The following is a 14,521-nucleotide window of genomic DNA, read 5'->3' on the forward strand; positions in this document are numbered from 1 at the left end:
CTTTCGAAGCGAAAAGTAATTCAGATGAGGCGTTCTTTAAGCATAAATGCAGGTTCTGTGCTAAAGTGTTTGGGAGTGACAGTGCCTTGCAGATTCATTTGCGTTCTCACACTGGTGAGAGGCCATTTAAATGCAACATATGTGGAAATAGGTTCTCCACAAAGGGAAACTTAAAAGTCCACTTTCAGCGTCATAAAGAAAAATACCCTCATATTCAGATGAATCCGTACCCAGTGCCAGAGCATTTGGACAATATTCCTACAAGCACGGGTATTCCTTACGGGATGTCTATACCACCAGAGAAACCTGTCACGAGCTGGCTGGACAGCAAGCCAGTCCTCTCCACCTTGACGACTTCTGTGGGGCTGCCACTCCCACCAACAATACCAAGCTTGACCCCGTTCATCAAAACTGAGGAACCTCAGCCGATTCCCATTAGCCATCCTTCTGCTAGCCCTCCCTGCTCTGTCAAGAGTGACTCGGGAACAGCTGACCCCACATCAAAAATCTCCAATGGACTTTCTGATGAGGTAGAGGCTGGTGCTTTGCCTACCTCAAATGGCAAAACAGAAGAAAACCCTCAAAACGCAAGCTCCGTCACTAACGTGAGCAGCTCTGTGAGCTCACCGGCAGCAGACTCGGGCTCCAGCAGCGTTGCCACTTTTACAAATCCACTGATGCCTCTAATGTCAGAGCAGTTTAAGGCAAAATTTCCATTTGGAGGACTATTGGATTCAACGCCAGCATCCGAAACATCGAAATTACAGCAACTGGTAGAAAACATAGATAAAAAGGCAACTGATCCTAATGAGTGTATCATTTGCCATCGAGTTCTCAGTTGCCAGAGCGCACTGAAAATGCATTATCGCACGCATACTGGTGAGAGGCCGTTTAAATGTAAAATCTGTGGTCGCGCTTTCACTACTAAAGGCAACTTAAAGACTCATTACAGTGTCCACCGTGCCATGCCCCCACTGAGAGTACAACATTCATGCCCAATCTGCCAGAAAAAATTCACCAATGCCGTAGTGCTGCAGCAGCATATCCGAATGCACATGGGAGGGCAGATCCCTAACACCCCGGTCACAGAAAACTATCCTGAGTCAATGGAATCCGATACGGGATCTTTTGATGATAAGAATTTTGATGATATAGACAACTTCTCAGATGAGAACATGGAAGACTGTCCTGACAGCAGTGTGCCAGATACACCTAAATCTGCAGACGCATCGCAAGACAGCTTGTCTTCTTCCCCTCTGCCCCTGGAAATGTCAAGTATTGCTGCTTTAGAAAACCAGATGAAGATGATCAATGCAGGACTTGCTGAACAACTTCAGGCAAGCTTAAAGTCAGTTGAAAATGGGTCAGTGGAAGGGGATGTTTTGACTAACGATTCGTCATCGGTCGGCGGTGATATGGAAAGCCAAAGTGCTGGAAGCCCTGCTGTCTCAGAGTCTACCTCTTCCATGCAGGCCTTGTCCCCATCCAACAGCACTAATGATTACCACAAGTCACCAAGTATTGAAGATAAACCAGTAAGAGCTTTACCCAGCGAGTTTGCCAATGGTTTGTCTCCAACCCCTGCAAACAGTGGTGCTTTGGACTTGACATCTAGTAACACTGATAAAATGATTAAAGAAGAGTCTCTGAGTATGCTCTTTCCTTTCAGAGATAGAGGTAAATTTAAAAACACCGCATGTGACATTTGTGGCAAAACATTTGCTTGTCAGAGTGCCTTGGACATTCATTACAGAAGTCATACCAAAGAGAGACCATTTATTTGCACAGTTTGCAATCGTGGCTTTTCCACAAAGGGTAATTTGAAGCAACACATGTTGACACATCAAATGCGAGATCTACCATCACAACTTTTTGAGCCCAGCTCCAGTATCGGCCCTAATCAGAACTCTTCGGTTATGCCTGCTAATTCGCTGTCATCGCTCATAAAGACCGAGGTTAACGGCTTCATGCACGGCTCTCCTCAGGATAGCAAGGAGACACCCTCTGGTCTAGCTGCTGCAGGGCCGCTCTCCTCCTCTGCCACGTCCCCTGTCTTGCTGCCTGCTCTCCCCAGAAGAACCCCTAAACAGCACTACTGCAACACGTGTGGGAAAACTTTTTCTTCCTCCAGCGCTCTGCAGATCCACGAAAGGACGCACACTGGTGAGAAACCTTTTGCCTGCACTATATGTGGAAGAGCATTCACAACAAAAGGCAATCTGAAGGTACTTTTTCCTCTTGCTGTTCTTAGGTTTCATTTTGGCCTTGCTGGGGTTTTTGCAGTGTTCACATCTGTTAGAGTTGCAAGCAGTGGTACCTTTGGGTGTCTGTGGCCTGACAGCTGGAGTGTTTGTTTAGTCAGCCCTGGTGGTAGTACTAGATGGGCTCTTGTTGAGTGCTTGCACTGGCAGCAGGTCCGAAGCGTGATCTGTTTTTGATGCTTAATTAGAGTTCACCTACCAGCAAAGACCATCTATGTACAGTGTGAAACAGAACAGCCAAGTATTGGTAAGAAATATTAATTAATAGAGAAATGCATTCAGTAACTCACACACCTCTTAAAGAAGTGAAAGGCTATCAAAGATGTTGTTTTTTTGTAACTATCATGTAAAATGATGACTGTTTAAAAAAACTATTAACATAATTCTGGAACTAATGGGCATTGCTTTAATTGATTATATAACTAACATTTCCTACTGATATGTGTTTGGAAAAGCAAATATACTTAAGTTTTAGAACACCAGTTGAGCACTTTACTGTGTACATTTTTCTGTTGACAGAGTATTTCTCTAGAGGTTGCTGCCAGTAATGTGAGATGAATAATTACTTTCAGGCCATTCTGTCTATACACGAGGCTCTCCGATGAGCAATCAGTAAAGGATACTTTCTGCCTCTCTGAAAGGACGTTTATAGGGTAAAGGGTGTCAAATACAATACTTACCACTGCAATGAAAGTGGATGTAGCAATTCTAGCCCCAAAAGCAGCTATCTGCAATTGGAAGAGTAACATGAAGTCATTATGAGCTAAATATATGTAATAAAAAATATTAATAATTGAAAAAAAGTAACAAGCAATGTATTGTTCAGCAGGAAAACAGAATATTCTGGGTAATGGTGACGGGCTGATCCAAAAGCAGCTTATTTATTGTTTCAGATGGGAAATGAAGCCCTGGATCCAACTACTTTTAGTGCCCTTCATCACATAACAAGACCGGACATGTCTATGGACTGCTGCCTTCTCTGTGATGAAAATTAGTTTGAAATCCCTGCCAACCACTATTTTTTGTTTGTTTGTTTTCTTCTTTCTGTCTTTTCAGGTTCACATGGGCACTCACATGTGGAACAGTACTCCTGCAAGACGAGGCAGACGACTTTCTGTAGATGGCCCCATGACATTTCTAGGAGGCAATCCTATAAAGTTCCCAGAAATGTTTCAGAAAGATTTGGCTGCACGGTCAGGGAATGGAGACCCCTCCAGCTTCTGGAACCAGTACGCAGCCGCGCTCTCCAATGGCTTGGCCATGAAGACCAACGAGATCTCCGTCATCCAGAATGGCGGCATCCCACCGCCACCGGGGGGCCTGGGCAACGGGGGCAGCTCGCCCATCAGCGGCTTGACGGGAAGCCTGGAAAAGCTCCCGAATTCAGAACCCAACGCACCTCTAGCTGGTCTGGAGAAAATGGCAAGCAATGAAAATGGGACAAACTTCCGTTTTACACGTTTCGTGGAAGACAACAAAGAAATTGTAACAAATTAGAAAAAACTATAACATTCCTGAAATAGTGCAACCTAGGGTTGCTTTTTTCAAACTGCAAACTACAACATTGCAAAGACTTTTTTTTTGTACCATGTTCTACTTCTAGAGTTCTAAGAGAGCTTATTTATTAGTGATATAACCTTGCTTTGCAAACAAATGCAAGCATTAACTTTGGTCTCCTGTATTTTGAACTAAATACTAATCGACTAGAGTGCTGTAAAGTTGCTGTAACATTTATGGCAGTTGCAAGTCTGTTCTGCTAGGTGATCTTATTCTGGCATTAACTTATTTTCTATATCCAGTTTAACATGAACTCTGGTATTGATGCAATGCCTCAGTGATGCATTAGATCTCTAATAAAAATCTGTATATAAATGTACACTTTGATCCTGCTGGAAATTTTATCAGCACACACATTGTTTAATTTTTCCAAACAGAATTAAGAAAAAGACTGAAAGAATATAGACTGAACAGTGTGGGTCCTTTACACAGCTCAGTTTTTGATTTTTATTATAAAATTAAAACTGCTTTAATTTTTGTAGGTTTAACATTTTCTGTTTTGAACTGTTATTTGTATTGTGCTTTTTACTTGAGTTGTCTTAAATGTTAATACATTTCTGTACAGTAATAAGCACGCAGATTATTAGAGAAGATACTGAAGTGTTGTTTTGGTAGTTGAAACTGAGACGTAACATTTTGCCTTGTAGGTATATTCATTATAGAAAATGTGCTGGACTTTCACAATGCTGCTAAGTATAGCATCTTGAACAACTTCCGTGGACAACTGTAGATGCTCCTGTATATACAATAAGACATCACTTTCATTAAAATGTACATATGTTCCTTACAAGACCAAGCCCTACTCCTTGACCAAGGGAACAAGTATAGTGTTTGTTTATTTTGTATTAGGTATGGGGGGGGGGCAGGGGGAACCTTGGACTGTTACATGCACTTTCTTGGAAAGTTGAAAGGAAAAAGAGGTCCAGTTTCTTTAACATTTAATACTTACTAACAGCAGAGATACTGTAATTTTACTCGAGTAATCAAATACATTTTTTGCAACAGATAAAATTTGCTGTCTCTGTGTTTTTAAAGTGTACCTGTATTTAGTAATCATTTTGAATGTATTATTTAGCCTTTCCTTGGTTAACATGAACTGTCCAGGTTGTATGTGTGTGTTTATATTTGTAAGTATGGGTATACATATATGTACTGCATATTAATTGCTAGTATATTTTTCATACTCCCTAATAATGGGAACTTTCTCCTTAACTAATCAACTACGCCTTCTCATAAAATGGTAGATATTTGTCATTTTTCATTTCTTTATTAAAAAAAAAATGCTGCTAGCAAAGACCTTATTGGGCCTAGGTAAGTTTCCTTTGAAGGGAATACTTTTTATCACATTTAAGGCTTGATTTGGTTCAAATGCTTTATATTTGATATTAATTTTATTATATGAGATTCTATGTTTGTGGCATGCTTACGCTGCTATATCTGTGTTAAGATGTCCACTTGCAAGCCTCCATGTATTATATGGAGTTTATAACTTGATTGTAAAAAAAAAAAAAAAAAAAAAAAAAAAAAAAATGCTTTGGCCTTGCACATGATTTGGCTTCCCTTATGCATCTGCAATGATCGTTAACCTCAGTGGGAGTTTGGAGACAGAATCCAGCTTAGTATTTTCACCTTGTAGAGTTATATCTCCCTAACATTATTATTTATGAAAAATAAATCAGCTTGGCTGCCTTCAAATTATAGATGCTTAAAAAAAAAAAAAAAAAAGGAATGACCAATGTTATGTTCATTGTGTATATACATATATTTTGTTTACAATTCCAAAATTCAGGTATTTTGCTTTGTGGGATTTCCTTTGATATCAGTATGTATGGGGGGAGTTGCCTGCCTTTTAGAAGTAATCTCCTTGCTCTCCCCCCCCCTCCCAGTACCCTGAATTGCAATTGGGGCATAACAGAGGATTTAACACTGAAGTGATGGGGTGAGAAAAACTTTTCCTGAGGAATTTTACTATGATTATGAATACTTAGTAAAGTACAAACGCTGTAGCCTGAATACCTCTCGGACTCCACAACTTTAGAACGTTTTTCCCTGTGTGAACGCGACGGTTCCTCCGGTATACGATACGCGTTTCTGTTCGTGTGTAAGCTGTACGCTAGAGCCCGCCGGCTTGTCAATGTGAATATTTAAGAATTTCGAGTCACCGCTCGGTCTCAGAAAAAGGTAAATTAAACAGACTTTAATGCTTTTATCAACGCAATACTAACTAATTCTCCTTTGGAACCAAGCGTAGGTTTGCGCCCCTCGACTGGGGGCGGCCGTTGGGTGTGGCTGTTGGGAGCGACCGTTGGGGGTGACCGTTGGGGTTCGACCGTTGGGCGCGGCTGAGGTAACCCCCGCCCGCTGAGGGGAGGCGGGCGCCGCCCCGGGGAGCTCCCGCTCCTCGCCCCAGGTGAGGCGCCCTGGGGGGCGGCAGACCCCTCATCTCCCTCCCTGCCTGTCGGCGGGCGTTTCCTCAGGTCCTGGGGCAGCGGCGGGTTGCGAGGGGCGACCCCCCCCCCCCCCGCCCGGGCCGCCTGATGGAGGAGACGGCGGGCGGCTTCTCCCCAGTTACTCCTGCCCGGGGGCAGCTGGCGCCGCTTCGTTTAGCTGCAGGCCTCCAAGGTGGGTGCGAGGAGGGCACCCTCCGTCCCCCAGCCCTGTCCCGGGGCCGTCAAGGAACCGAGAAGCTGGGAGGTACGGTGTGTGTGTCGGGGGGGGGGGGATAATTCATTCTGGGAAAGGAGGATGTTAAATTTCCCGTTATTTGACACGGGGCTGGGGGAAGTTCTCTCCACGAAGCCGCCCCCGGCAGGCGCACAAAGGTGCCCGCTTCGCCTCGATGTCTCCTGGTCACGGGCACGGCGTTAATCCTGTCAGGAATAGCGCTTTTCTTTTCCTTTACAGTCCTGGTCGTGTGGCCGCGTTTTTCTCATTAGCAATAAAAGTTTTTCCTTCTTTCCTTGCTCCCTTCCCGCCCATCGCAATTTTATGATCCATTAAAATAAAGCACAGAGTCTTTTTTTTTTTTTTTTTTTTTTTTCCATCTCTTCTTTTCCTTTCCTAAGCGCCAAAGATTGTTGAGCGCATTCATCTAATCAGCACGAGTAATTTTCCGCACCCAGAGACGTGATTTAGTTAAAAACGGGGCTGGTAGCGGGCACAACTTGCCCGGGCCGCCTGAGCTAAGCCTGGGGCTGAGGCTGCCGCTGGCAGCCCCCTTGTAGCCCCCTGGATCTGGGGGATGTCCCGGGAGAGGAGGCGGTGAGCCCCCAGGAGCGGCTGGCGGAGAGCAGCCGCCGGCCCCGCTGCGCTTCGCTTCCCCGGGCACCCCGGGGAGCTGCGGGCAGAGGGAGCGGAAGGCTGGGAGGGGTGTTGGGGGTGGGGGCTGGCCGAAGGGACCCAGCAGGCTGGAGAGAAAGTGCCTCTTCGGAGAGGCAGCAGCGAGGCTTCTCTATTGACGAAGTGGGGATGTGAGATGAAGGGGGGCAGCAAATTGCCTGGCTTATTTCACGTGCAGAGGATGCCCAAATCCAAATGCTTTTTGCCTGGGGAAAAGGTGGAGGGATTTCTGCTTTCCCCTGCGCCGGGATGTGATTTGAGACTTCTTCAGGGACAGGTTGCAAGCCCTCCCTGCTGCAGGAGTCCCCAAATCTCTTCCACCCTATTTGAAAAAAATATTTGCTGACCATCAAAACGCAACAGTTGCTGTTTGGTCTGACCTTTTTTTTCTGGGGAGTGTACTTTTGCTTTTGGGAGTCCTCAAGTAGTGAGCTACCTGGTTGCATCTTTGCAGGAGGCCAGTTTTACTTGGCAAGTGAAGGTGTGACTATGTGTCTTTTATTTTTCCCGTCTCCCTGCCAGACTGCAGTACTTCTCATTTTTATTTATTTATTTATTTATTTATTTTAATCAAAGTATCATTTTCTATCTGGTTTCCTTCCCTCATTAATATGCATTGACAGAAGTTAAAATAATGTTTTGCAAATAAATGGGTGCAGTTAGTTATTCACACAAGCCAGAAGCAATGTTTTTTAGCTGTTGAGCTGAAATATAATGACTTACTTAAAGATTTAATGTACGATAAAATCTCATATATATACACCTATCTCTAGACACAAATGTTAAGGAGGAATAGAGGTTTGGAAATATCTGTCTTTAGGGAAGACCAGGAATAGTTGGAAAATGTGCACTTTCAGCTGAGAATAGAGTTCCAGATAGGTATGTTTATGTTCACTTTTCTGATTTTAGTATTTCTGTTTTTTTACATATAGGCTATAGTTAATATCAGAACGGCAACCTGGAGCCAGTCCCTCTGCCACTACTGGCAATGGCCTAGCAGATGCCTATGAAATGGCAAGTGCACAGTGATTCTTCCTTGGGGAGATCTCCTCGTTCTAGAGACACGAGATACTGGGACTTCCTGAACTACGTGCAGTGACTGGAGTGCTTCACAAGTAAGTGGGTGCGAGCATGGCAATGATTGAAATTAAGTTTCAAGCACAAATCATATTATAGCTTTCTCCTACTATGAGTGTCTTCAGTTTCTGTTTTATCTTCAGTTTTTCTTTAGATGTGTATTTTTTTTTTAATCCTCAGTCTAAAGATCGTAAGAGTAAAAATCACTTAATGATATGGGAAGAGGAGCACTACAGGTGAGCACAGGAGAGGGGGAAAGAGAAATCTTTTAATGATCAAGTCCACTTAGCATTGAGGGAGCTGGTGAAAACTGAGGTGTTGAAGGCATCCTCTGCAATGCTGTGCATGGTGGCTGGGGCCATGGGCTTGTGTACAGATGACTACGTACAGTGTACCTGTGAGAACTACTGGAGAGTTGTAGAGTGAGGAAGTGATGACATCTTCCTTTCCATAGCAGTTAACTAATCTAACGCAAATTGCAGGCTCTTCTTAACTTTTGGAAGTTACTGTAACTTTTGAAAAGCAGTTTCCATCTGGTTAGATGAATACCAAAAGCATCTCCATGCCTATGTCAGTTTCAATCATGAGTGTAAAAAAGGAAGGGCCTTACTGGAACCTTCTGCCCTGAAACTTCTGGTGTCATTTCCTTCTCTGAGAAAGAAGTCTCTCCATGTTAGCAGGCATTCACGACATCTATACAGACAGCTCCTTTGATCGGGGCAGTGCTGAAGTGCAAAGGTCTATTTTTTTTTTTTTTATTTAAAGGTTTTAAAAATGCAGCATCACAATGTCAGGTGGGTGTAGCAGAAGCCCTGCAGCACCTGGCATCAGGTGGTGCAACACAAGCAGTATTTGGGATTGAATATGGAAAGAAAAAAGTGGAGTGGTCAGGCACAACATCATAAATCTAGCCCCACTGGTCACTGCTTTGTTTTTGATGCTTTTTTTTTTTTCCATGAAAAATAGTTTGAAAGCTGAGCCAACGAGAGTAACCAGATGAATAATGTTAAGACTTTCTTCAGACCAGTACGATTTTGATAATGAGCTTTCTTTAGCTGTGATTAATTCTAAATTTTCTTCCTTTCAATGGCATTTTAAAGTGACACTTAATACATAGTGAAGCCAACATTTGTTCCATGTGTACAGTAATTAAGGGGATAAACATCCTCAATGCTAAGTATGTGTTCATATGAACTTTTATCATTCTGTTGGCTAGAGAATCTAGCAAATAGTAAATTGTAGGGAGAGACATAAATGATTTCAAAGGTCTGTAGGCTTTAGTTGCCCAGACTGAATACCGAGTCCTGCTGGCAAGTTATGTCAGAGCTGCCGAGGAGGATGAGGCTGTTTGTGACGGTTAGCTTGGCCGTGGGGATCCCATAATACCAGCACACACCTTTGGTGCTGACAAGCCTAAATGAATTGTGTCCCCTGCTTAAGCCTGTTCAACCTGTTTTGGTTTCTAACACTGAGTGTCTGAGCACTGCACAAACGATTTCTCTAAAAGTGTCCAAGGTAGTTTAAGATGTAACTATCTTTCTCTTTCCATCCAGAAGATTATTTTTGTTCCCTGAGACCTTCACCCCTCCCTGCTTAAACGGGTGGAATAAATCATATAAACACTCTATTCATATTACTGCAAAAACAGTGTGATTTTTTTTTTTTTCCTTTTACTTGGTATATAAGGCTTTAAGATAGAAGTTGTGAACATGCCTGGTGCACTTGGGACAAATCTTAAGAAGAAGCTCTTATGAAACTGGAGGTAGAGCTGATGTGTCTGTGAGTCAGGGAGAAAAGAATTTGTAAAGCTACAACTTCTTTGAGACAGAATTTAATGATATTTTACATTCCAATCCAAGCCTCCTAAAGGGCCAACTGCCTAGAAAAGAGGCTTAGCTTAAAATGCCACTGAAGGCCATTTAAGACAGCGTGTCCAACTTTGCACTGAAGTGGAGGAAGAACACTCCATAATTTGTCCTGTTGTGACAGAGCATTAGCAGTAACAGCTTAAAACGCCAAGGCTATTTCTTCAGCCATCTCCTTACTGATGTTAGGTAGCTGCCTAGAGTCACTTGTCTTGCTTGACCTATACAGAACAGCAGACTGTGCTCCTATGTTCTCTCCTGGATTTGATGAAGTTATTAAACCAATTCTCTCTTTCCAAAGCTGTATGCATTCATGCTGGCATCCTCGATAAAGCTGGGACACAAACAAAAAAGCAAACAAAACAGTCACAATAGTATTCAATGCACTTAAACTTGGAGGAAATGAAAATCAATATTTGTCAAATGGAGGGAAAAGGTAAAATGGACTGAGGAAAAATGTCTGGCTTTCTTAAAAGCCATTAGTGAAAATGAAAAGTTGACAGCAATACTGAAATTTAATTTAATGCATAGGTGCTGTTTGAACAGATTTTTTTTTCTCTCCCTCCACCTCTATCCACTGACGCTTAGACTAGCTTGGTGCACACACTTTAATATTGATGCTGTTGAATTGAACTTATTACATTTTAATTGTGCGTAGTTTGGAGCCTTGAAGCTTTATGTAAAGGTTTTGCCTGTGTTAAACCGTGAGGGCCTTATTTAGTAAGTGAAACTTCCATCTTCTGGGCATGTGTCACCTTGGGCAAGTTCTTCTAATCTATCGATATGCTCCATAAAATATTGCTAACAATAGTTCCTTACTTTTCGTTTTCATTTATTTTAAATATTTAGATAAGAAATTGTTCAGAATAGTCTTTTACTGTATGTGCATACTACATAGGTGCTCATGGAACAGAAATGGTTATAAATATCTTATAAAACTAAGCATGTGGCATTGTAAAGGTCACATTTATTCAGAAGAAAAATGCTGGCAGCAGTTCTGTCCCCACAATGCCCCACAACTTCAAATTTCAGGGCTGTTCAATATTTTGCCATCTCAATTTACATAATACTCAATTTAAACCATCACAAAGAAACATGATTTTTAGAAAGTGCTGGGCCTGCTCTGACCAAAAATTAGGCTTTTTAAAAGTGTTGATACAAATTCACCTAAACTCAGTAATGTTCTGTGGAAACAAATGGCTGAAATCCCATGACAGAGGACAGTTACCAGCTGATGTGCTAGACTGACATAATGAGATTGTTCTTCTGTTAGCCCTATCTGGCAGCAGTTTGCAAAAAAAGTGTTTTGTTTGTTTGTTTGTTTTTAATTATTATTTTTATGGCTAGTAAAAGGAAAGCAATTATTTTGTCGTTTGAGTAGTCTTTGTGTGTGAGTGGGGCAACATGCTGACAGATCCCGATCTGTGATCCTGTAGCTGAAATGGCACATGCCTGTGGGGAGCTGTGTGCTCTTGGCCCGCCACAGAGGGCCAAACCCAGGCTGCTACATTTCCAGATTAGTTTTTGGGGAGATATGACTGTGAGCAGACAAAATTCCTGTACAAATACTGACCATCAAAGGTTCTGAAGTAGCAGGGAGTTCTGTGGTGGTGTGATATATCGTTCTTCAGACTTAGTAATTTTCTGTCTTTCTTCTTCTACCCTCTTCTCATTTCTTTTTCCTCTGGTTTTTCTCTCTCTAGGGTTAAAGCTCTGTATGATGTTGACAGCTACTGGAAAAGGTTGTAACAGCAGTACAACTGGCAAAAGATAGGAGTATTTATAGAAAAAAAAAAAAAAAGTCAAAATAAATTTAAGATTAAATATCAATAGCTAGCAGCTGTAGCACCCTTACTCCTTCTCTGTTAAGCAGTAAAACCAAAGTATAATTTGGAAAGGACCCAAGCTGGGATTGAAGAAACCAATCTATTCTGCATGCTAAGGGGAAGTCGAGATGTTCATTTACAGTATGGCATTTCCTCGGTTTCTGTAGAGCCAGCTCCCTGCTCATGTGCTATAGGAAGTGAGATTTCTTCTGCTGAGATGTAAAACTAAATGTCTGTTGGTGATTGGACCATCTGGGTCTTTCCAGTATCACAGTAACTACCTGAAGATGATGGGACATGCAGGCAGTTATTAGGACAGATCTCCACTGTGGGAGACCAGAAGGGCTGAAGTCCAGTGAAATGGCTTAATGTACCTTCATGGTGTTCGTAGAGTAAGAAGCGATGCGCAGAGAAGTTTTTGGCTATAGCAGTGGCAACTGTGGAAATGTCTTGGATGGCTTTGTCTTGAACTAAGAATTGATCTCATCTTGTCTCTCTTCAGCACGTCAGAGATACGGAGGTCTCAGGTTATCCTCTGTATTCCTTTCTTCCAGTAAAGTCCAGCTTGGATTCTACTTGGTCCTCTGTATTTTTATTTATTTATTTATTTTCTCCAGTGGAAGCAGTTAATCTAAGCACGCTAAGGAAATCTTAAAAACCACTCTTAATTCCCTCCATGAATTGCCTTTTGATATATGGCTTTCTTCTTCACTTCCTCTCTAAAGACTTGTGTGGATGTAGCACTGTCTTTGAAATGGCTGAATTTCGGTATGGGAAGCTTTTACTATCTTTTGATTATACTACAAAAGGAGGTTGGCAGGGATGGGCAGTTCTGGCAGATCAGGGGTTTTATTTCAGAGGAGGGTGAGAGTACATTGGCTGCAAGTAGCTGCTGAGCCTTTTGCTAGAATCTTATTTCATTACTATTCAATGTCCTCTTGCTTCTGTTCTTCGTTTTGAAGTATTTGTTTGATTTATTTTTTTTTTTTCTTGAGAAATACATTTAGAAAGAAACTCTTCACCATACGTACATGTGAGGGTATGAGTAGAGAAGGGTAATTTTTTTCTGGGGTTCTGTCTGATACAAAATTACAGCACAGCTCCTGAGAGGAAACCTACATTTTCATCTGGGAGAATTGTATAATGTAAGCCTCTTCTGTGAGTGTTTCCTTCCTGTTTCTTCACCCAAAATGTTCAATAACTTTTTTTTTCTTTCTTTTTCATCAGCTTCCTATGCTAAAACATTAAGTACTGAATTTCTCTGGATTCACCTGAAGAGCAATAACCCCAGTTTAAAGTAAATGAGAAGTAATTCTAAGTAATATTTCAGAAGTTTTGTTTCTTTGTTTGTTTTGGCTGCAGAGGGAGTGTTAATTCCAGAAGCATTTATCCAACACTGCTGGAAAAAAAATGGACGAGGCATTGCAAAGACCTGAAATAGAGAGTTAAACTATTTAATAGTGGTCAAATGCTGCTACCCAAATTAGTCTTTACTAACATCAGAAATGTCACATCCTTCTGGTTCAGTAATAAACCTACAGTGACTCATCAGGGTGGTGTTGTGGCTTTTTCTCTGCTCTTATGGAGCAGGGTATTGATCAGACTGTGAAATAATACAACAGCTGAAGCTCAGGTAGCAGATATGCATTGAATTGATCTCACTTTACTAAGCCCCTGTATCCCAGCATTATTTATAGCAGAAGGATTGACTCTGGAAAATAACTTTGATAAATACTACCCTGTAACACCTGTTTAAGTAATGGGGAAGAAAGCACTCCCTAGTTTGTTAACTTTAAGTATTGGGAGTAGAAGTGGTGTGCCCATAATAATATTATGATTCATACAAACCACTTTTCAACCAGCTCAATATATTTCATTACCTCCTTTCCAGCAGAAGTATTGATTTTTTGTTTTGTGGTTTTATAACACAATTTCAAGGCTGTTGTAGTTTAATGAGCCATGTTCTTATGATGTTTAAAAAGATTTGAAGCATTTGTTGAAATAAATATTATGGATTGCCCATCTCTTGTCACCTCTTTTTTTCTCTTACCCGTATAAACCCAGCCCAAGAATGAATAGGGCAGCCAGCTATGCAGCTTTTTGTGTTTGAGATCAAAGTGCTACCAGAGAACAATAGCAGGCCACACTTCTGTGTTCGTGACCACACACAGCAGCACCTGCAGAGCCGTAAAATGTCATTGTTGCTTCTGCAGTTTGAGCACAGAGGAAGCACCACTGAGGTGGCAGATGATTCTAATAACACTTGATGTGAATTGATGGGGAAGGAGGACCATAACACAGAGGGCTTTTTATTATAAGCCTTGACTTCCCAAGCTGTGAACAACAGAATAGTGCACCTGTGGACTTTCTTCAAATCAACCATTATGGAAAGTGACAGATTTTATTAACTTAAGGAAGAACTTTTCAACATGGGAGATTTGTAGCTTGTTTTGGAGACGTGAAGAAAAAAGAAAAAAACAGACTAGTATGCTACATATTTTTCCACTGCTTATATTTTTTCTAGTAGAATCTCTGCTCTGCTTTTTGAATATATTATAGAATTGGAGGAGCATCATTAGACATATTTTATCTTAAA

At 41.7% G+C, this 14,521-nt stretch overlaps 1 protein-coding gene and 1 long non-coding RNA gene across 9 annotated transcripts in view; both read left to right on the plus strand.

Moving 5' to 3' along the window:
• Positions 1-5,314, plus strand: part of LOC118157809 (sal-like protein 1) — a 17,814-nt gene extending 12,500 nt beyond the window's left edge. For 5 of the 8 annotated variants that reach the window (XM_035312294.1, XM_035312293.1, XM_035312292.1 and 2 more), the window contains exons 3-4: positions 1-2,225; positions 3,318-5,314. The exon at positions 1-2,225 is cut by the window's left edge and continues 1,188 nt beyond it. In XM_035312294.1, coding sequence (XP_035168185.1) covers positions 1-2,225; positions 3,318-3,758 — 2,666 coding nt within the window. In that variant the 3' untranslated portion in view covers positions 3,759-5,314. The remainder of the gene's footprint in view (positions 2,226-3,317) is intronic. The other 3 variants (XM_035312289.1, XM_035312295.1, XM_035312296.1) reach the window with 2 other exon arrangements.
• An 836-nt stretch (positions 5,315-6,150) lies between these two features.
• LOC118157810 lies at positions 6,151-14,272 on the plus strand. The gene is made up of 3 exons (XR_004746730.1): positions 6,151-6,512; positions 8,090-8,272; positions 14,139-14,272. It is a non-coding gene; the product is annotated as an uncharacterized LOC118157810 (long non-coding RNA).
• Positions 14,273-14,521: the final 249 nt, after the last annotated feature.

This window comes from Oxyura jamaicensis (assembly GCF_011077185.1).
Source record: "Oxyura jamaicensis isolate SHBP4307 breed ruddy duck chromosome 11 unlocalized genomic scaffold, BPBGC_Ojam_1.0 oxy11_random_OJ106701, whole genome shotgun sequence".
Classification (NCBI taxonomy): Eukaryota; Metazoa; Chordata; class Aves; order Anseriformes; family Anatidae; genus Oxyura; species Oxyura jamaicensis.